At 34.9% G+C, this 23959-nt stretch overlaps 1 protein-coding gene across 2 annotated transcripts in view; it reads right to left on the minus strand.

Annotated features, from left to right (window-relative positions):
* LOC148940544 (uncharacterized) overlaps window positions 1-23959 on the minus strand; it is a 152863-nt gene that overhangs the window by 117778 nt on the left and 11126 nt on the right. The window contains exons 2-3 of one of the 2 annotated variants that reach the window (XM_089105429.1): window positions 12256-16013; window positions 5844-5965 (exon numbers count right to left, since the gene is read on the minus strand). In XM_089105429.1, coding sequence (XP_088961555.1) covers window positions 13293-15914 — 2622 coding nt within the window. In that variant the 5' untranslated portion in view covers window positions 15915-16013 and the 3' untranslated portion in view covers window positions 5844-5965; window positions 12256-13292. Of the gene's footprint in view, window positions 1-5843; window positions 5966-12255; window positions 16014-23959 lie in introns of those variants that run through there. The other variant, XM_089105428.1, reaches the window with a different exon arrangement.

The raw sequence follows: 23959 nt of genomic DNA on the forward strand, positions 1-23959 counted from the left end.
ACCTCTAACAACCAAATTCATCACTACAATATTAAGCACCTTTAATGCATTCCAGTCAACACTTCCTATTTGGAGTTCTGTCAGTTAACACTAAGAAGCGATTTGGGCTATCCATTAGCAATAAAAAAGTGTTTGGCTATAATTACATGTCACTTTCAACTCATTCAGTAAGCTTGTTAATAGAACTCAGTTTGTTTGTCCTGATACTGATTGCTATGCTACTAATCTTGGGCCACGACAGCTGGGGGCTGGAATAAACTATTAAAGGGGTCGCTCGTCAATATCCGGGTATGGTCTCGGCAATTGGTTTGCTAAGGTGTTTCGCTCTGCACTACTCTTGGCTACAAAATATATTGCTCCGGTTGCAGCAGATTTTGCATCCTCTACATTATATGATTGGGGCTCTGTGAAAGATTTTAAAGAAAGTGTTTCACAAAATCTCAGGTCGAGAGCACGATCCCTTGGTGAGTGATTGAAAAAACGGGGAAAGGGTTTAAAAAGGGTGCGAAAGACCTCATCACTCACCAGTCTGAACTCAGCCCGGAAGCGTAAATCATCAAAGAAAATTTAAAAGATCCAAAGGGGTTTATTTTCCTTGAAAATGGCATATCTACCACATAGATACTCACCCTTCAGTCACCTCATCTCTAGATCTTTTCAATGCGGAAAATGTAGATGTCAGTGTAAAACATGGATACTACGAACAATTTTACCCACAACAACCGCTGTCTGAAAATGGCCATTTTCAAATTTATTCCAGTCAAGACTACTTCATTGATTTGACTTCGTCACTAATAGATTTAAATGTCATTGTTAAAAAATCTAACAATGAAAAACAAAGTGCGGCCGAGGGGCTATCTTACGAAAATTATGTACTACACACTTTAGTTCGACAAATAAGTGTATAAATAAATGAAACATTGCTAAGGACGAGCAATAATCTTTCACATTATGCAAGGTATATAAAATTCATGTTGATGACTCCAATGTCTTATAAGCTGTTGAGAGGACAAGCACTGGGTTATGATTATAAAACAGATACTGACGTCACTAATATTGTTAGAGATGCGACAACTAAAAATTTGCCTTTAGTTGGGAAACTAAATCATAAAAAGTTGAATATACCTCAATGGCTGCCTCCTAATGTAAAGATTGATATAAAACTACAACTCGCACCATCCCATTTTATAATGTGACAAGTACTGAACGCTGCACCCGATGTAACAGTCTCTCTCACTTCGGCAATACTTCATGTACGAAAACAACAAGTTATGAAAAATTAAAAGCTCCTGGAAATAATATCAAATTGCTCGTGACTCATACAATCACGAATCAACGCCATACTGCTACGGGTAAGCGTACCTATACTGATTCATCATTTATTAATGGCGAGATTCCATCAAAATTGGCATTGGCTATTGTAAACGTGCTAGTGCCGTTGGATCATGGACAAATTCCCCACATAAATTTGAAGTGTTTGGACTTTCATCGCTTGTAGGTAAAGTAAATGGTATTCCTCTACAATTTATCCTTAGATAATCCCTACAGGACTCTATGTGAATTGACAATGTAATCCCTAGATCGAGATTCTCAGTTATTCGAAAATGGTATAAGTGAAGAAATGATAGCGAAACCTCATGTTCTCATTGTACTGGGTTTTTCCGGAACTCAAATTATGAGTATAGTCTAAACAAGCAATGTACATCTAGAATTTTTCTTTGCTGAGCCGTTGGAGCAATACATTGAATAAATCTCATTAAATCAATTCTAAACCTTTTGGAAAATTGCCCCTGATGGAAGTGTTTTATTACACTTGGCGCCATGAACACGAATCAAATACTCAATGTATTCAATATGGAGCCCTACATGTTGAACTATAAATCCTATTGCATACCTTCAGATTTCGTGGAGCATATTCAACTTGTTGACAACACCATAACTATTGTTAATATCAGTCCATCAACGATAAAGACTGGGCATTGGTTATGCATCTTTAAAACAAGAAGCAATATAGAATTTCTTGTTCCACTTGATCTACCGTATACATTCTATACACTTCATATTAAAAATTTTCTTGAGCAGAGTGGAAAATCTATTATCGATAAATAAATGAAACCCAAAACGAACAGAAATTAAAATAATTAACCGAGTCAAACTCAAAACGAGCAGAAATTAACATAAGTTGGGCGCAAAACCCTTATGCCTTCCCCAAGCAAGAACAAAATATGTAATTTTCTGAAAAGATACAATTGAATGTGTATTGTCAGTTTAATATACATATGCTGATATTTAGTAATCAAAATGTTAATATCATTTGATTTATTAAAGTTATAAAAGTAAAAAAATTTATATTTTTTCAGTTAAGTGCAAATTTTGTTCTGACCATGGGAAGCAATAAGGGTTTTGCGCCCAACTTATGTTAATTTCTGCTCGTTTTGAGTTTGACTCGGTTAATTATTGTAATTTCAGTTCGTTTTGGGTTCCATTTATTTATCAATGCTGATTTGTGGTAGTTTCACGCTTGGTAGATTATTTTATTTTAATTTTGCTCATTTTTGTTTAATTGAGTTCTTTACTTTTATTTGAAAAACTTATTTTGTGGAAAGTTTTTTTAATTAATTAGAAGAAAAACAAAGATCCTCTTATCAAATTTCGAATGAAATTTTTATGACCCAAAAAAGAGCATAAACGAGGAAAAATTAAATGAAAATTAACAGAAATTAATAGGAAAAAAATGGAAATTAAAGGGAACATTTTTCCTTACCAATAAAAAAAACAATAAGACAAAGTTTTGACGCTCCATGGCGCAATATTACTGTCTATAACCACAGACTATTGTGAAACCTAATAGATATTCTGTGCTTAAACTGTTAGTATTGGGGGGGGGGGGGAAGCACGGGGGTCACCACTTATTATTGCAATAATGGCGCAAAAAGGTTGCGATGCCACTTAATCGAGGGGGAGAACCCCTTGTCGGTCCAAATATTAGTAGGATTCCCGCGCTTACCCCAACGGTTCCTTTTCTATCGGGTATGTCAGTGCCCGATTTACAATATACCCTACCTTAGGGTACGGTATCGTGATAAAATGGTTCCAGAGGCCATTCCAAAGTCTCCTCCTACTAAAAAATTCACAGCTAGCGTAGTAGCGTAGCTACTTTTATCGTTTTTCTCTGGACCGCACCGTCCTTCTTTGCAATTTCCATTCTTACCCAAGCAGACAGGCATGGGTGCTTGTCTCCATAATAACATAATGTTGAAATCTTATTTTTATGGTCTATCTCCGTTTTATCAATTAGGTCAGTTCGCATATAGGTTTGGTCACTGCAGGAATCAATTGCCATATCTACTAATTCCCCGTTCAACTTTCCGTGTATGTTATGTGACTCTGCAAATGCATATTTTTCTTTCTTATTATGGATCATGACCCAAGCTGTCGTTGTTTGTGGTGTTTGGTCATGTTTGCTGGGGCAGTTTCTTGCAAAATGCCCCGTGGTACCACAGGTATAGCAAGTTAGTTCTCCTTGCGCTGTGTTATAGTGTCTATTTTTGTTATACCCTCTATATTGAAGTATGTCTGTCTCCTCAACTTCCTCTCTTATTTTGGTCCACCTATTTGCCATTTCCGCCATTTCTTTGCTTGTTTTTGGGTTCTTTTCTTTGAAATATATTTTACGTTCTTCGTGGGTGTTTTCTTAAAATTTTTTCATTAATGTTTTATCTATTATTGTTTTTATCTTTTCTTTTATTTATTCCGGGTCTTCTAAAATTCTATATTGTCGTAATTATAACAATTTTAAACAAATCTTTCAATTCGTACCAGAGTTCTTTATAATTTTCGTTGTCTCGTTTCCTTTCCCTTCTAAATCTTCTTTAAAAGTGCTCAAGGGAGAGTTCAAGCTTTCCTAAAATGGCTTGTTTTAGTGCTTCAAAATCTTTTGAGTAGTGCAGTGTTAATGCTTTATTTGCAATTTTCGCGCTGTAGTTAAGGAGGGGCTGTATTCTTGTCACCAAATTTTCTCTCGGTAATCCGCTTAATTCCGCCGTTTTTTAAAATTGTATATGTATAAATCTACATATTCATTTTCTTTCATTATTTGAAGATTTATTGCCTGCAATACCTCTACTGTAGACGCTTTCTGGGGATCTTGGGAATCTCCCCGCAATCATTTCCATTATGTATTTCATTTCCTCTCTGTCTGCCTCCTCCTTTTTTTCTTTGGCTACTCTATCAGCCTCTTCCTTTCGTTCTCTATCTATTCTCTCTTCTCTCTAGCTATCCTCTCTTCTTGGGTTGATTTATTCCGCTGGCACCACTTATTGGGCTGTAAGGTACAGGGGGTCACCACTTATTGGTGCAAAAATGGCGCAAAAAGGTTGTGATGCCACTTACTCGAGGGAGAGAAACCCTTGTCGGCCCAAATGTTAGTGGGATTCCCGAGCTTACCCCAACGGTTCCTTTTCTATCGGGTATGTCAGTGCCCGATTTACAATATACCCTGCCTTAGGGTCCGATAGCGTGATCGAATGGTCCCAGGGGTCACTTTAAGGCTAAGGATGACCGATAATGATTCTATCTATCTTTCCGGACTCGACCTTGGTTATAAATTCGAAACTTACATAGTATAAAAAATCTGACCGCATTCAACCACTCTACAAAAAAGGAACTCATTAGATGACACTTCCGATTTTCGAACTTGCTCAGCTGGCCGCGTGCCTGCGAAGGGGTGATGGGGTGGTGGGTGAATTTTTCCAGCCAATCCAAGGGCTTACGAATTACTGGTCAATCATCCCCAACTGCGCACTTAATACCTCGTGGTCTGTGTAACCAACTACGCAATTAAAGAAGGACAAATGGCGCAACCAAAATTAAAGGAAAATTAATAATTATTACTAGGGGAAGGAAAAAATTAAGGGACCAAAAGAAAAGAATCTGGGAAGGGCATTTATCTGAACAAACTGGGACCAAGGGTTCCAACAGTTAGGTTGCCCCTTAGTGGCATAACTTTTTGCGGCAAATTTCAAATAGTATCGCCGCTTCGTGGATCCCTCTCCACTATGAAATTCCGGTTATTTCCATGTTGCATTATTGATTAGAAGTTAACAATAGAAATTTCCTTATTTTTCACAAATTTCATCAACCCCCTTTTTGGAAATCCTATATAGCCCATTCAGTTAAGTCCCCGGTATGTAAATAATAGATTAAGTCATAATTTGTATATAAATTAAGTCATACCTGTGAGATGGGACAGTTGCAAACAACTTCACCGGCTCACCAAGTTTCTTTCTTCTTTCGCAATTACGTTTCGAAATGTTTCGAAATACGATTTCGAAACATTTTTCATTGATTGACGAATACATACTAATCCACTAATTCAAGAGGAAGCGGGAGGAGCTGTTAGTGCGCACCGAGAATGAAGCACCAGAAATCATCTGCGGTGAACTTACTGTTATATTATCCTTATACAGTGATCATAACATAGGAGTGAGATTTTGCATAAGATCTATTAGACGGAATATGTTCACGATTTACTTTTTTAATGCTCATTGTGTAGGGCTTAGTAAAAGGGTAGACAAGAAAATATTGTAACATTATCAGAAAGTTTACAAAAAATTAGTTAGATCCTTTCTGAAATGAGCCAAACCACATAGAATCCCAGGACGAAACCAGAATTGAAACTCAATTATCTAATGATATATAATGTATAATATAATCTAGTGATATATAGTATTAGAAATTTTCTCTACACCAAGTCAAGGCATTAAAAAAGCGTCTTATACCACTTCTTCACCAGGTTCCATGACGAACTTCTTCCCTATGAAGTATCGCCCAAAATATTCTTCCGAGCTCTTGCTTAAAACTCATTCTGTAGACTTTTTTATAGTCACAACAAGCAAGCACCTGAATTTGCCATATTAAAGATAAGTTTAATCCCCTTTGAATCAGGGTAAACAGTATAGAATTCCTAGATCGAGATAGAACGAAAAACAATTATCAAATTTAATATGAAGATTTCCTATATCTCCAGTCAAACTATAAAAAGAAAACCGTCTTTAATACGTGTCTTATATAATCTAAACATTAATGTCCATGACCAATATTTTGCTTTTTCACAGTAGAGTTAAAGCACAGGACGAGGGGCTAAAGTTGCACTTCAACATTTGATGTTAGACATAATATCAGGAAACAGGAAAAATCATAGAAATTCCCGATATCCAAAGCATAAGTATATAATAACGAAAAGAAAGAAACGAAATAAGTGGTAAAAAGGGGTTTAGATGACTTTAAGTCAATTTTTCCAAATAGGAGGTTAGCAGAACTGGCAATGTTGATAACCGACACGAGAAAGAACTAACGTATCAAAATAGTCTTATTCTGATAAGAAATCAGCAACTTTGTTTGGGTCAATGGTACTTGTCTGGTAGGCGAAAAACATTCAAGAATTGCGCTGTGTAAGATCTGACAATAACTTCAGTATTGATTCAGAGCTCAATGTGCAAACAATTTGGTTAAATTTGATATATTGTTTTGCATCAAACTATTGCTTAATAGCATACTTTCAGTAAGGATATAATTCATTCCGAGTTTTTCTTTCACAAACGGATTATCTTTTATGGTTGACAGTTTTAAATAAAACTTGCCTGACTGGTTTGCTCGATATACGAATGAAGGACTTAATTTGGCTTTTGATTGATAGAAAAAAAAAATTGCGCCTAAATGTTGCCTGAATGAAGTCAGTAAGACCTAAACTGAAAATCTGTTGTGTGATACTGAAATGGTCTGAGTGACCTTGACGGATAGATTATTGTGGTAAAGTGAAGGAGTATTTTGCTGGCTAATTAGCTACGATAGCTGAGAGAAGTTTATTCCCGTGTGTACTGAGGGGTTATTGACTGCTGTTTTGGATAGGTAGAAACAGATTTGGCGCTAATATGACAAGGAAAAGAAAGAAGGGGAAAGGAGCAGATGATTCCTTGCTGTCAAACCAGTCATCAACTGATGCAGTGGTTATCGCGGTGACCCTAGAGACGCTTGCGGACAGTATCAATGTTGTTTTATCAACTTTGCAAATTAATAAACAGAAATTAAGTGAGCTCACGACAAATATTAACCGAATTGAGGAGAAAGTGAATAGCTTAGAATCTCAAATAAATGATGCAAGAAGGGAAATGGGCGAGCTAAAGCCGAAAGTCTATACTGTGGAGTCGGAAACAGAGAATTTTAAAAGACACGTTGCGATTCTAACGGATCAAAGTGTCACTAAAGGCACAGTTGGATGCAGTTACACGTACGCTTGTAAAAGTCAAGAAAAGGAAACAGAGAAAAATCTGGTCAAGTGGAATGTGAATGTTAAAAGTGAGTCTGAAGCAAAGGGTGTGTTTAAAGCAGTGGCAAATGAAGGGCTAGGCGCGACTGAGGATTTTCCGGTTAAAGTCACAGAATTTATAACTGAAAATAAGTTTGTCAAAGTTAAGCTAAGCTCCAAGGAAGTGAAAATCAGATTGTAAAAAAATTCTTAAAAACTGCATGGTAAAACTATCGGTGGAAATCCACGAATCTTTCACACTGACGATGTGCCTAAATCAGTGCGTATACAAAGTAAAAAGTTACTTACTTTGTGTTCAAGGGTATTGAATCGTGGATAGGAAAGTCCTTACGCTCCTGCTTGTTTGTTCGTGGTCAAAATGGTGCTGTCGAAAAGTACCTTCTTGGTGAAATCCCACAAAATTTACTGATGCAAATAGAAGGGACTTAGTAACTTTTGGATTGAAGAAAGAGAAGGAAAGGAAGAGAAAAAAATATTTTGAGCTTGGTTAAAGTGTATAAAAGTTTGGTGAATATGACTGTTTTTTTCTTTTTCTGTATTGTAAGTCTAGGTTATTGTTACTATTGAGTAAAAACAAGTCTAAGAAATTATATAAAGGGAAAATGTGATAGTTTAGGTCTTGTACTTTAATGTCAGCATTTAGATAATAATTGCGACAGAAGATAGTCGCCATGATGGAAATGTTTTGTTTCTTTACTATTATTTATTTTTTAGTTTTTTTAGTTTTGATAGGTGTTGTGTATGATTAATGCTCAGATGAGATGGTAGTTAAAATATCAACGGGTGTTTTTATGTCAACTGTTATTCATGGTTATTATGTCTAGTGAAAGATTGGCACTACTTGAGGGTAATGGAGTAAATTTTTTTGATCGTTTTGACACGCAGCTTAGGGATGGTGACGAGGGAATAATACGCCGAGGTTCTCCCGATGCTAAGTATGCTTTTGCGAGTGATATTGTTTGTGGTTCGGCGCATTCTGCGAATTTTACGGTTATGCATTTTAATCGTCGAGGTCTAAACAGCTCATATGCGTATTCATCTGAGTTGTGCCAGGAGAGCGATATCCACGTTGTAGATTTAACTGACACTTGGCTGCGTGGCCACAACAATTCTTTGTTAGATATAAATGGATATAATTTATTCAAGAAAAATAGGGAAAATTACCAGCTTGGTGGTCTGGCGGCATATGAGAGGTCGAGTCTTAATGTAAAGGTTAGTGAAGATATTTCAGTATATGAAAAAACGGTTTTGGAGAGTATGGTATGTTAGATAGTTTAGGGCGAAACTCATTTGTTTATTGTATTAGTCTACAAGCCACCGTCTGCATCTGATTCTCGTTTTTCGGAACTGACGGAGGGTCAGCTTAAAACAGTCCCAGTTTCAATGTACCCGTGTTTGGTAATGGGAGACTTTAACGTGAATTTGATGCTAGCGAATGATAGATCTAGTCAAAATTTATTTAATCTCATGCTTAGTTTCTATTTATATCCAAGTGTTAATATCGCTACAACAATTAGTGAAAGTAATGCGACACTAATCGACATTATTTTTATGAATATTGGATTTAGTGATTCGAAGGTAATTATCAATGATGTATCTGACCATTGCGCTGTTATGGTGTTAGATGGTTATCGAGCCCCCAAAATCAAAGAAAAGAGAAAAGAAATGGGTTTAAATTAGATGCTGCTTCGATTAGAAAGTTTAAATGTAAACTAATATCACATAATTGTTCATACCTTAATAACTATGAAGATCCTAGTCATTAAATGGACAAATGGTATGGTCAGTTAACTTCACTGCTCTGTTCAAGTTGCTCTAAGTATAAGCAGTCGAGAAAGCCAAATAAGCCAAATAAGCCGTGGATAACGAAAAGCCTTCTAATGTGTATAAATAGAAGGCACGATTTATATCAAGAGAAAAGCCTGAGCCTAAATACATTTAATGAAGGGTTCTATAGACGGTATAATAATGCTCTGAATAAGCTTCTCAGAAAATAAAAGCGGGATTATTATCAAGCTGCATTTAAGAAAAAGGAAGGTGATTGTGCGATAACATGGAAAGTTATTAAGTCAATAATTGGCGAGAAAGGGCATGTATTACCTGAACACGATGACCCAAGGAATTTGGCAAATAATATGGCGGAACATTTTGTGAATATCGGCGTTGGATCGAGAAGAATGACTGAACGAGATGTACCGGATGATGAACCTTTCAGAGAATACCTTCCTCCAGAGAGTGAAGTAACCCTTTGGCTGAGTAAAGTTACAGATTCCGAAGTTGAAAAAGTAATTAAAGAAATGAAAATATCGACGTCCGATGCCGATTTCTTTTCACTTAAAGTGATGAAACAAGTGTTGCCCGAATTTCTTCCAAAATTTGTTGAGCTAGTTCATAGTTGTTTCAGGGTTGGTGTTTTCCCATCTTGTTTTAAAATAGCTAAGGTAAAACCTATTCACAAAGGTGGTGATAAACAGGATTATTTCAATTATCAGCCAATTTCCCTTTTGCCGGTCCTTTCTCGAATAATGGAAAAGTTGCTGTAGTGTAGGTTGAATTCCTTTTTATGTAAAAATGATATTTTTTTTTAGTAATCAATTTGGATTTCGTAAGGCTTATTCGACGGAACATGCTCTTTAATTTATGGTTACAACAGTAAACAATGGATAAGATGGTCACATGAAGGTGGCTACATTATTTTTAGATATACTGAAAGCTTTCGATACCGTTGACCACTAGATTTTGTTAGGGAAGCTTAGGAATTGTGGTCTCCGTGGAATTGAAGCTTAGGAATTGTGGTCTCCGTAATGTAATTAAGTTATTTAAATATTTGAATCTTAACTAGTAGATAGGTCAATATTTATGGAAACAGGAGGTACTGCGTCTAGCCGTTAACCAATCCAGTGCGGTGTTCCTCAAGGATCTCCGCTCGGTCCACTGTTGTTCTCTGTTTATATTAACGACCTATGCAACGCAATGTTTGGCCTAACGAATGACTTAAGTTCAGATTTTAGAGGCCCAAAGAAGGTCCTTGTATATTTCGCAGATGACACAAATCTCTTGATTATTGCTCGTACAGAGCAAGAGTTAGTCAGATTGTTAGAAGGTGACCTGCATAATATTGAACGATGAATGACATCGAACAAAATGGCTGTCAATTTTAATAGATCTAACTGGATTATTTATGGGAGATCTAAGAATTACTATCCATGGTTAACAACCCTGAATGCTAGTCCGTCCAGGATATTTCGGAAAAGCACGGTGAAATACCTGGGAGTTATTCTGGATGAGACCCTCTCGTTTGTAGAACATATACAGTGTGTATCTTTTAAAGTGGCCTGTAATGTTGGAATGATGCGTAAATTAAAGCATTTCTTTCCTGTTAGAATACTGCGTCTTATTTATTTTTCGTTGGTGCACCCCTATTTACTTTACTGTTGTTCAGTGTGGTCGTCCACATTCATTGCACATCTTAGGCAGTTAAGTGTTCTCCAGAATGGGATTATCAGGATTCTTTCTAATAATGATTCTCGTTCTTCGACAAGGGATCTGTATTAGAGTTTACATATACTACCGATTTTTTGTCTATTTGAGTTCTATAGAGCACAGTTAATGTTTGATATTTTGAATAGTGTAGCACCGGATTGCATGCATAATATCTTTTCTTCCGTTTCTGAACGTCATCAATATTGTAATCGTAACACCGGTATTATTCAACGACCAAGGAAACCATCGACTCGGTCTGGCTTCTCGCTCAGACACCAGCTTCCGTTAAAATGGGAAAGACTACCAGGTGAGATTCTAGACTAGACGGTTAGACTAGATTTCCGTAGGTTGCTAAGGGGCCATTGTGTTGGTTGTTATGATTTTGATTATTGTGTTTTTTTTTACCTCAAGTAGTGCCAAACAGTATGATGATTGGTAGTGAATATTAATCAACAGTATATATAATAGCAGTATGATCTTTCCCAATCTCACCCATTATAAAAACCCGGACCGAGGTGCGATTGCTCCAGAGAATGTATAAACCGGCTTCAACGGGAAACTTGGCTTCAATGTTGGAACACTAATTTTGAAGAAACTAATTTTAAATTAATTTATTCCAATTCATACATTAAAATCGGTAATTAGTATTGCAATGTTATTATTAGATGTTTTTGGGAATTAAAAATAGGTTTCGAAGTCTCAAGTTTGTTTCAAAGGCATTTTGAGAAAGTTTGTGCCAAAATACGTGTTCCAGCGTAATTGGACCGCTGATGGCAGATCAAATGAAAGGAGCTGTTTGTACGCGCCGATATATATATATATATATATATATATATATATATATATATATATATATATATATATATATATATATATATATATATATATATATATATATATATATATATATATATATATATATATATATATATATATATATATATATATATATATATATATATATATATATATATATATATATATATATATATATATATATATATATATATATATATATATATTCCAAAATTCACGGCGCTAGGTACTTCAAAGTATCTGATATGCCGCTATATATATATATATATATATATATATATATATATATATATATATATATTTATACATATATATATATACTACGAAAACTTTACGAAAAAGGAAGTTTTTTTAAAGAAAATGATAAACCATCCAGTGGCGGATCCAGAGGGGGGGGGCGAGGGGGTGCCCCCCTAAAGTAGTACAATTTACCTAATTAACGCAAGTTTGCATTAATTAAACTTGCTACTAACGTAAGTTTATCGGATCAACCTATTTTGCACCCCCCCCCCCCTAAAAAATCCTGGATCCGCCCCTGAAACCATCACACCTATTCCACCAGTTATTAGAAGAAGAAAAATTTTTTAATTAAGTCATAAAATATAAATTAAAAATAAATTAAGTCATACCTGTGAGATGGGACACTTGCAAACCACTTGGCCGGCTCACCAAGTTTTCTTCTGCTTTCGCAATTACGAATAATGCACTTTGTAACCATTTCTCATTGATTGACGCAAACACACTAACCCATAAGTGCAGAAATAAGTGGGAGGAGCTTTTTGTTCACACCGAGAATGAAGAGCCAGAAATCATCTGCGGTAAACTTACTGCCTAATTATATAAACTGTGATATTAATGGTACCCGTCGGGGAATTGAGTGAGCAAGAGGTGTCTCGTCTTTTTTTTCTTTGTTTTTTGTTTAAAAGATGTGAGGATGTTAAGTTGAAAAGAGATAGTACCTGACAAGCCTGGATGACCAGGCTTCTGGAAGTTTGTAAATATTTATGTAAATAAAGTGATTTCTCTATAAAAAAAACTGGTTTGCCTCTCTGGAATCGGTTATGATTTGCTTATTTTGAGTGAGAAAAATTACGATGTGGCTATATTGTAACTAAATATTTAATATATTGAGGTGGTTAGGGGTTAGGTTAGGTATTTAATTTAAAACGTTCTTCTCGGCCCGCTTTCCATAATTCTTTGTCATAGTTCCATACTTTTGTTTCTAAAGTATTATTTTATCATCATATTTGTATATATCTCATTAGAATTAACCTAACTTCACTTCTTGAGTGTGTTTTCCTTAACAGACAAGTACTACATAAATTATTAAAAACTAAACTTAGGAATGTTCAAGATTAAAAACCTGCTGTTGCTTAATGGTTAGTTCCAATTGAATTGTGTCTGTATTCATTTCTTGCTTGGATAGTCACACATAACAATCATTTTAGGAAATTAACAGACACTTAATCAAACTCTGTATTTACTGTGAAATCATATGTCACATAGAAAGATCCATATAGCACTTCTTTCTCTGGCAGGAAAAATCCCAAATGTACTAAATACTTTGTTTAACACCGCCCATCTTAGAATGCATTAGAAATGCTCTTAATTCCTTAACTTTCCGCGCATACTCTTTACTAGAAGCACTCAATTCGGCCACTCCTCTTTAACTGATGCAATGAGCCTGAGAAGTATCTCTCAAATTTTTCAGGTCTTCATTGCTTAGATAGCTAAATATTTTTTCAGAACATTCATATGGTAATTCAGTAAAATTATTAAAGAGAGTATTGAAACCTCTATTGGCTGGTTCAAGCAGCTCATTCCTTTCTATGCCCTTTCTGAAATGACTTTTTATTATGCTAGCATATATTGGAAATTTTGCTGCATAGTTGTCTGTTTTATAAACCTCCATTACGTTTTCATTCCTCATATATGCTGCTAACGAGCTTGCTCCTTTTATCAAAATGTCATAAAATGAGATATTGGAATTAACAATTTTCTCACTCTTCGTGCTCGCTAGTTCTCTCACACATTGATCCTGAAAAGCTGTTTCATGACCATCATCAAACTCAATTAAGCGCCTTATTGTACTTTTCGATAGTTCATTTTTTTCACTTACATATAAATTAGCCACTTTCATTTTAACTACATGGCAAACGATATATTTAGCAGTTAGTTCCCCCGAACACATGCTTTGATCACTGTTGGGATAATCAGAGTCATAAGCGTTAACGTGACTGTAATTTGACCTCATCCCAGCTATATTGTAATCAAGAGCTGTACAATCCTGTTGAGTCGTAATATTTATGTCACACCCATATTCCAGAAGGGTTTCAACAGCTTCATAACACCCTTTAAAACAACCATAATGAAGTGCTGTTCTGTCATTCTTATCTCTAGAGTTAATTTCGGCACCATATTTTAATAACAATTTCACAATCTTCCCGTGACCCTTTTGAGCTGCAACGTGGAGCGCAGAAAGTCCATTCTTTCCTTTAGCATTTACGTTGGCTCCTTTATTCAAAAGCATTTTGCAAATTTCTGCATTTCCTTTCGATGTAGAAAGAAGCAGGGGCAATAAAAGATTATTTGTTGCTAGGTTTACATTTGCATTATATTCTAAAAGAGCTGCAACGACTTTTGCATATCCTTCAACAATAGCAGTCTGAAGAGTTGTTACGCCCTTTTTAGTTTGAGCGTCAACATTAGCCCCTTTAATTATAAGCAATTTGGCTATTTCTGCTAAACTGCTTTCTTTATTAGTATGAAACCCCATCATTTTTGCAAACGAATCACGCAACGCCGTAAAATGTAATGCTGATCGCCCATATTTATCACTAGCGTTAACATCAGCATCATATCTCAGAAGAACCTCAACAATTTCTATACATTCCGTTTTAACAGCATCTAACAAAATTTCAGGACAATCTTTTACATTAGTTTTATTATCTAAAAGAAGCTTGGTAAGGTTCAAATCAGCGTTCTTCATAGCATAATGTAGTGGGGTTTTCCCAAGTTCATCTTGGGCATTTATATCAGCTCCATTGCATATCAATAAATTAGCTACTTCTTCCTGTTTGTTTTCAACTGCAGTATGTAAGAGTGTTAAACCTTTTGTGTTTCCCTTACCAACGAGTAATGTATTAACATTAGCACCATACTTTAAAAGGTCTTCAACGATCTTGAAGTACCCTTTTTCAACAGCAGCATGCAACAATTCAGCATTATTTGCATCTTCAGAGTTTACGCTAAGACCATATTCTAGAAGAGCTTCAACAATCTGTTTAAACGTTAAAGCTGTACCATACACTGCAACTTTAAGAGAGTCCCTGTTACTTTGATTATTAATATCTGGGTGATACTTTAAAATAGTCTCAATGGTCGTTAAACATCTTTTTTCGTCTACAGCAAGGTGTAGTGCAGTAACAGCAAGGTGTAGTGCAGTTTTGCCATTTTTATCCTGATTGTCAACTTTAGCTCCACACTGTAAAAGGAATTTGACAACGGTTTGGTTTTGCTTTACAACGGCAATTAGAAGAGGGGTGTTGCTATCTTCCTCTCTAGCATCAACATTAGCACCTTGATCTAAAAGTAACCGGACAACTTCTGTACTGCTGTTTTCAGCAGCGCAGTGCAGTGGTGTATATCCCTTCCGCCATGTTGAAGTGTATATACAATTTATATAGGCTCCATATTTGAGAAGATTATCAACGGTTTGTGAGCATCCTCTAGAAGCTGCTAAATGAAGTGGACTTGCACCATTATTTGCTCTTACACAAACATCAGCGCCATACTTTAAAAGACATTCAACAGTTTGTGAACATCCAGAAATACCAGCTGATAAATGAAGTGGACTTTCACCATCCAAACTTTTCACATTAGCATTACCCCCATGCTTTAAAAGTAATTCAGTAATTTCAACATTCTTATCGCCATTTCTTATCGACCAGTGAAGTGCAGTTTGTCCACACCTATTTGCTGCATCAATCCTAGCTCCTTTTTCCAAAATCATCTCAACAACTTCTATATCACTATTAACAACAGCAAAATGAAGTGCCGTATCTGAAGACATTCCATTTTTGCTGTTTACTTTACAACCGTAATTTAAAAGTAATTTAGAAATTGATATATGCTTGTTTTTCAAAGCCTCACGAAGTAATACGTATCCATCAGACCATTGTTCTGAGTAAGACAGTCCAAAAGAGTTGATTAGCTTCTTTACTCTTTCTAGTTCTCCTTCACGAACTGCACGAAGTAAATTAGAGTTTACATCAGGGTTATCTAACATGGCTACTCTACTTCTTGTCCACAATTTTTTGGGTATTGGTGGTTACAGCTGCTGCCCTAGAATTCAATCCTCTTATCTTGACGAACTTTCTTGATACCCCTGAAAAAAATAACCTATAATATCCTCGTTTGAGGGTGGGCAGGGTGGTTCAGTAGTACATTCCGAGAATACATGAGCCTACTGAAGTCTCTGTTGGTCATCTTCATTCTCATAAAACATATTTAATTTTTTGTTGTTGTTGCTGCTTTGACATACTAATTGCACCTTTCAAAACCTGTGTTGTTTTTAATAAAATACAAATAGCACTCAAACTGTTCAAAAAGTTTTGGGGGTTGTAGTGAGTACACCCCTCTTACTTGTGAGCCTTGATTAGCATTGTTACATTTTTTTTGTGTGTGTAGCTATTTAGGTCATTATGACAAATACAAGAACGCACTGCTAGAAATACAAACATTTTTTTTTTGCAAAGCGCAAATTACACTGTTACCTATAGAATATGTAGGAGACTATATTCCTACTCCTTTTTATGGTAATGTCTCTTTGTTGAAAATTATACAGTATTATTTTAGTTTCTTTTCCTTTTACGATTTACTTATTCATTTATAGCAACATCTCTTATGTTTTTGTTTTAAGTGATTATTCGTTTAATTTATGTTAATGTCGGGTTTCATTTATTAACTAATAGTCATATCTGTTCGTTTTAGGACTTAAGTATTATGGGAAATTATTTCCTCTTGTCTTAGTGTTTAATATAGTTCCCTAATTTTTTTTAAAGGCATTTTTTTTCAAAAATATTTCATTAAAAAAAAGGAGAATCCGAAGCTTATGTTGTCCCTGGGATATTTGAAAATTCTAACATAAGAAGTTCAATCTTTTTCACGAAAACGAAAATACATAAATTAAGTTTTCAGTCAAAAGTTTTCCTTATTAAGAGCAAATTTTAAGTTTTCACTCCCAAATCAGACTGAGAGGGAAGCATAAACGAGACAATACACCCTTTCATACTTTGCAGCCATTCCATTCTAGAAATAGCTCCTAAGAACGGCATTTTAGCTGCCACTTGGCACCTTACGATGGAGTTAATAAGAAGAATCTTTTAAGTGGCACCTGGATCGATACAAAAGCTTTTGAACCAGTCAAGGAGCATCTCTTTACTATGTTGTGGTATATTTTTAACACTAACAGATAAAATAAATCCACAAATATAGGCATATTAACCGTGCTAAAAAGTAAGTTTCTTTTGTTTTTCCGATAGAAGGCTTGAAGTGTCTAGCTGAGGACTTTAGACTCGTGCAAAACTGATGGACAATATTAGAATTTACATCTTTCAGCGTTTAGAATCCCTCTAAACGTGGTGATTTGTTGCTTAGGGGTGTATTTCAGAGATGATACTCATATTTACGTGTCTTTCATAGGCTTGTCTTGATAACACGACAATTAAGTGCCATTAGGCACAAAAATGGTTCTTTTTGGTGACCTTTCTCGAGTGAAAAGACAAGGAATCTTATAAAGGGTACCATTATAATCTTGATTATTTAAAAATCCTTAACTAGAGGTTTGCTATCCCTCGTTTTCGAAACTTCCCTGTTATCTCCTATAGATAGTGTAAAATTCTGAAGAAAAATGTCTAATCAAAAAGACATTTCATTCAAATTAATTCTAGACATTCAATTTTCAATTAATAATATTCTGATTCAATTGAGAACCTGTGAACAAGTGCAACTTGAAAAGTACGTAACACAGATGAAGAAAAATAAAAAAAAAACAAAACAAAAATATTTACAGACAAAACAGCAACAACAGTAATAAGTTGTAATCTAACCAGAGACACGGAATAGAAAAGCGACAAATCAAATATAAATCAACTAAGAATTTGAAAACATAAACCATATATATCTTTACGGTTAGCAGCAATCACGAAAACAATTTTCTAGGAACTTTGAAAAATTAGGACAGGGTCCCGAAACCCAAAATAATTACATATTTCGCAGTATACACTGTAGCCGAAAAAATATTTGTAATCAGTTTTATACAAGACCTAAAGAGCTCCTGTGGGAGAGGAGGAGACCCTATGCTCTGGTTACTATGTAAACCTTAAAGATTATTACATATTACTTGATGTTTCGAGTAATATGAACAAGATTTGTCTGTATTATCTCCTGTAACTTTCAAAAACATATCCCACGTTAGCCTGTATAATACCATTGCAAGGCAAAGATTAACCCTTAACAGATGAATGTGCGTGGTAAAATCTGCTAGCTAGCACATTTTAATACAAGGCATTAACATAAGGATCAAACAAGCTTAAAAGGTTGGTCAAAACCAACCTCTTAGACACTAAAGATTATATAAATCATACCTTTATGTCTATTCTCTTTAAATATACAACAGGTAGCCTAAAAGAAGTACTTTCCGTGCCAATAAATAAAGCAAGTTAACTTTCTAAAACAAGCAGTCAAGGCCATTAATGGCTTGAGAAAAATCACAACTTGGTTAGAACTTCTTAAATAAATAAAATCAAAGGACAAGATGTTAAATTCTTAGTGTAGCTTTCGAATCCGTTGGACTCAACTTCTTATGATACTGGAACAATTAACCCTAATACTGCGAAGTAGCTAACGTCTTTTGATTCTGGACATACATTCTTTAGGGTTCTGACTCAAGAATAGATTAAAACTGAAGTTGAACTTACTGGGGCCTGTACACCGAAGTCGAAATATAGGACGTTGCCTGCTTTCTACTATTTTATAATGGGTCAAGAAGATTTATCATGAGAAGTAACCACAAGTTTACAATATTTGTGAATGGTACCACTCCATGGTACCAAAGAATGATACCACTCCATTTCCTATTCAACGTTCCTTCCAAATAATGTCTTCTCTACAGTGATAATTGTGCTTGGCCTTTACCATTAGAGCCTGATATAGCCGCACGTCATTTACAATATTTCGATAAATCTGGATTTAAATGGAACCCTGAAAATATATTTAGATCTAACAGAAAGTTTCTCCAAGTTCTAAAGCATGAACATTGCTATTTAGAGTCGGCATACGTGCTGCATTTCAACTCAACAGAAGGAAACACTATAAAATTCTGAAAATAACTAAGATTCTTAAATAGTTACTGATACCATTCTTTAAAAGTTTACAAATAGACTTTAAAGCCCTTCTTCTTACCGCTAATTGTCAAATATATACCTCAAACTATACAGGTACACAATGAAATTTTAACCCACTAAACTTGTTGCTTTAATCAATTTGAAGAAAACTTAATTGAAAATTCATTACTTATATACAATTTTTTGTATATATTTGACGTATTTTATTAATATGTATATTATTAATATGTATTTTAATATGTTGTAAGACATTCACGGAATTTTAAAGTATTTTCTTCTGGAGAGTGGGATTGCAGTAATAATACCTAATAACTTTTCCTCATGAAGTCTTGTGCCGTCGCACTTATCCCAAATTAAATACCTTTGCATATATCTTATTAAATAAACACTGTGGTAAAATTCTGATTTAGGAGCTTTTACAGATAATGTCATGCTGTTACTTTTGTGATTGATTACTTCCGGTTTTGATACTATGGTCCTCCTATTGTTTGTATAAAAGTTAATGAAAACAGCATTTGAACACCATTAATTGAAAAGAAATTGGAGAGTAATCAGATAGTCAAATAAAATGACTTAAAATATGCCTTTTGATTCAAAAAAGAAAAGGGTTGCAAATTAGAAAGGTTTTATCTTATGTTTGGAGGTAGAAGTCATAGATTTTTCCCATAGTTTTGTTTTATCAAAAAATATTTATAAGCTCTTTTTAGTTACTGAATTGTCATAGATTGTAAGACATACATCATCTTTAATTTAAATTAATTGCCCCCTGCATATTAAAAACAAGTTGAATCATCTTTGAATCAGGGTAAACAGTATAGAATTCCTAGATCGAGATAGAACGAAAAACAATTATCAAATTTAATATGAAGATTTCCTATATCTCCAGTCAAACTATAAAAAAAACCGTCTTTAAGACGTGTATTATATAATCTAAACATTAATGTCAATGACCAATATTTTGCTTTTCTCATAGTGCTTTAGTACAGGACGAGTGGCTAAACTTGCACTTCAACATTTGATGTTAGACGTAATATCAGGAAACAGGAAAAAATCATAGAAATTCCCGATATCCAAGGCATAAGTGTATAATAACGAAAAGAAAGACACGAAACAAGTGATAAAAAGGGGTTTAGATGACTAAGTCAATTTTGCCGAATAGGAGGTTAGCAGAACTGGCAATGTTGAATACCGAAACGAGAAAGAACTAATGTATCAAAATAGTCTTATTCTGATAAAGAATCAGCAACTTTGTTTGGGTCAATGGTACTTGTCTGGTAAGCGAAACACATTCAAGAATTACGCTGTTTAAGATCTGACTATAGCTTCAGTATTGGTTCAGAGTTCTATGTGCAAACAATTTGGTTAAATTTGATATATTGTTTCGCATCAAACTATTGCCTAATAGCATACTTTCAGTAAGGATATAATTCATTCGGAGTTTTTCATTCACAAACGGATTATCTTTTATAGCTGGCAGTTTTAAATAAAACTTGTCTGACTAGTTTGCTAAGACTAGTTAGCTTAAACTGAAGACTTGTTGTGTGATGGTGTAATGGACTGAGTGACCTTGACGGATAGATTATTGTGGTCAAATGAAGGAGTATTTTGCTGGCTAATTAGCAACGATAGCTGAGAGAAGTTTCCGTGTATACGGAGGGGTTATTTACTGCTGATTTTGGATAGATAGAAACAGATTTGGCGCAAATATGACAAGGAACAGAAAGAAGGGGAAAGGAGCAGATGATTCCTTGCTGTCAAACCAGTCATCAACTGAGACAGCGGTAATCGCGGTGACCGTAGAGACACTTGCGGACAGTATCAATGTTGTTTTATCAACTTTGCAAATTAATACACAGAAATTAAGTGAGCTCACGACAAATATTAACAGAATTGAGGAGAAAGTGAATAGCTTAGAATCTCGAGTAAATGATGCAAGAAGGGAAATGGGCGAGCTAAAGCCGAAAGTCTGGACTTTGGAGTCGGAAACAGGGAATCTTAAAAGACGTTGCCATATTAACAGATCAAAGTATAACTTTAAAGGCACAGGTGGATGCAGTTACACGTACGCTTGTAAAAGTAAAAAAAGGAACCAGAGAAAAATCTGGTCAAGTAGAATGTGAATGTTAAAAGTCAGTCTGAAGCAAAGGGCGTATTTAAAGCTGTTGCAAATGAAGGTCTAGGCGTGACTGAGGATTTTCACGTTTAATGTCACAGAGTTTCAAACTAACAAAAAGTTCGTCAAAGTTAAGCTAAGCTCCAAGGAAGTGAAAATAAGATTGTTGAGAAATTCTAAAAAAAACTGCATGGTAAAACTATCGGTGGAAATACACGAATCTTTCTCACTGACGATGTGCCTAAATCAGTGCGTGTACAAAGGAAAAAGCTACTTACTTTGTGTTCAAGGTTGCGTGATAAGGGTATTGAATCGCGGATAGGAAAGTCCTTACCCACTTTTTTGTTTGTTCTTGGTCAAAATGGTGCTGTCGAACAGTAGCTTCTTGGTGAAATCCCGCAAAATTTACTAATGCAAATAGAAGGGACTTAGTAACTTTTGAATGGCAGAAAGAAAAGGAAAGGAAGAGAAACATTTTTTAGAATTTGGCTAAAGTTGATTAAAGTTTGGTAACTATGACTGTTTTTTTGTCTTTTTCTGTATTGTAAGTCTAGGTTATTGCTACTATTGATTAAAAAAAAGTCTAAGAAATTATTTAAAGGGAAAATGTGATAGTTTAGGTCTTGCGCTTTAATGTCAGCATTTAGGTAATAATTGCGACAGAAGATAGTCGCTATGATGGAAATGTTTTGTTTCTTTATTATTATTTATTCTTAATTTTTGGTTAGTTTTGATAGGTGTTGTGTATAATAATTGCTCAAATGAGAAGGTAGTTAAAATATCGACGGGTGTTTTTATGTCAACTGTTATTCATGGTTATTATGTCTGGTGAAAGATTGGCACTACTTCAGGGTAATGGAGTAAGATTTTTTGATCGTTTGGACACGCAGCTTAGGGATGGTGATGAGGGAATAATACGCCGAGGTTCTCCTGATGCTAAGTATGCTTTTGCGAGTGATATTATTTGTGGTTCGGCGCATTCTGCGGATTTTACGGTTATGCATTTTAATTGTCGAGGTCTAAATAGCTCATAAGCACATTTATCTGAGTTGTGCCATTAGAGCGAAACTCAGGTTGTAGTTTTAACTGAAACTTGGCTGCGTCGCCACAACGATTCTTTTTTAGATATAAATGGATATAATTTATTTAAGAAAAATAGGAAAAATTACCAGCATGGTGGTCTGGCGGCATATGTGAGGTCGAGTCTTAATGTAAAGGTGAGAAAAGATATTTCAGTATATGAAGAAATGGTTTTGGAGAGTATGGTATGTGAGATAGTTCAGGGCGAATCTCATTTGTTTATTGTTTTAGTGTACAAGCGACCGTCTGCATCTGATTCTCGTTTTTTGGAACTGATGGAGTGTCACCTTGAAAAAGTCCCAGTTTCAATGTACCCGTGTTTGGTAATGGGACACTTTAACGTGAATTTGATGCTAGCGAATGATAGATCCAGTCAAAATTTATTTATTCTCATGCTTAGTTTGGATTTATATCCAAGTGTTAATATCCCTACAAGAATTAGTGAAAGTAATGCGACACTAATTGACAACATTTGTATGAATGTTGGATTTAATGATTCGAAGGTAATTATCAATGATGTATCTGACCATTGCGCTGTTATGGTGACTTTAGAAGTATCGAGCCCCCAAAATCAAAGACAAGAGAAAAGAAATGGGATTAAACTAGATGCTGCTTCGATTAGAAAGTTTAAATGTAAACTAATATCACAGGATTGGTCACATCTTAATAAAAATGAAGATCCTAGTCATTAAATGGACAAATGGTATGGTTAGTTAACTTCACTGCTCTGTTCAAGTTGCTCTAAGTATAAGCAGTCGAGAAAAGATGAACCAAATAAGCCGTGGATAACGAAAAACCTTCTAAAGTGTATAAATAGAAGGCACGATTTATACCTAGAGAAAACCCTTAGCCCAAATACATTTAATGAAGGGTTCTATAGACGATATAATAATGCTCTGTCGGAATTACTTCCAAAGTTTGTTGAGCTAGTTAATAGTTGTTTCAGGGTTGGTGTTTTCCCATCTTGTTTTAAAATAGCTAATGTAAAACCTTTTCACAAAGGTGGTGATAAACAGGATTATTTGAATTATCGGCCGATTTCCCCTTTGCCGGTCATTTCTCGAATAATGGAAAAGTTGCTGTTTTGTAGGTTGAATTCCTTTTTATGTAACAATAATTACTTTTTTAGTAATCAATTTGGATTTCGTAAGGCTTATTCGACGGAACATGCTCTTCAGTTTATGGTGACAACAGTAAACGATGGATAAGATGGCAACATGAAGGTGACTACATTATTTTTGGATATACTGAAAGCTTTCGATACCGTTGACCACTAGATTTTGTTAGGCAAGATTAGGAATTGTGGTGTCCGTGGTAATGTAATTAAGTTATTTGAATCTTATCAAGTAGATAGGTCAATATTTATGGAAATAGGAGGTATCGCGTCTAGCCGTTACCCAATCCAGTGCGGTTTGCCTATACAGATAATGTGATCCTGTCACTTTTTTAATTGATTACTTCCGGTTTGATACAATAGTCCCCCCTATTGTTTGTATAAAGGTTAATGAAAACAGCATTTGAACATAGTTAGTTGAAAAGAAATTTGAGAGTAACCAGATACGTCAAATAAAATGACTTAAAATATGCCTTTTGATTCAAAAAATGAAAAGGTTTGTAAATTAGAGTGTTTTTATCTTATGTTTGGTGGTAGAAGTCATAGATTTTCCCCATAGTTGTGTTATATCAAAATATATTTATAATCTCTTTTTAGTTACTGAATTGTCATAAATTCTA

The sequence above is a fragment of the Artemia sp. Qi Xiang Cuo genome, chromosome 19 (assembly GCF_049724085.1).
Source record: "Artemia sp. Qi Xiang Cuo chromosome 19, ASM4972408v1, whole genome shotgun sequence".
Lineage (NCBI taxonomy): Eukaryota > Metazoa > Arthropoda > Branchiopoda > Anostraca > Artemiidae > Artemia > Artemia sp. Qi Xiang Cuo.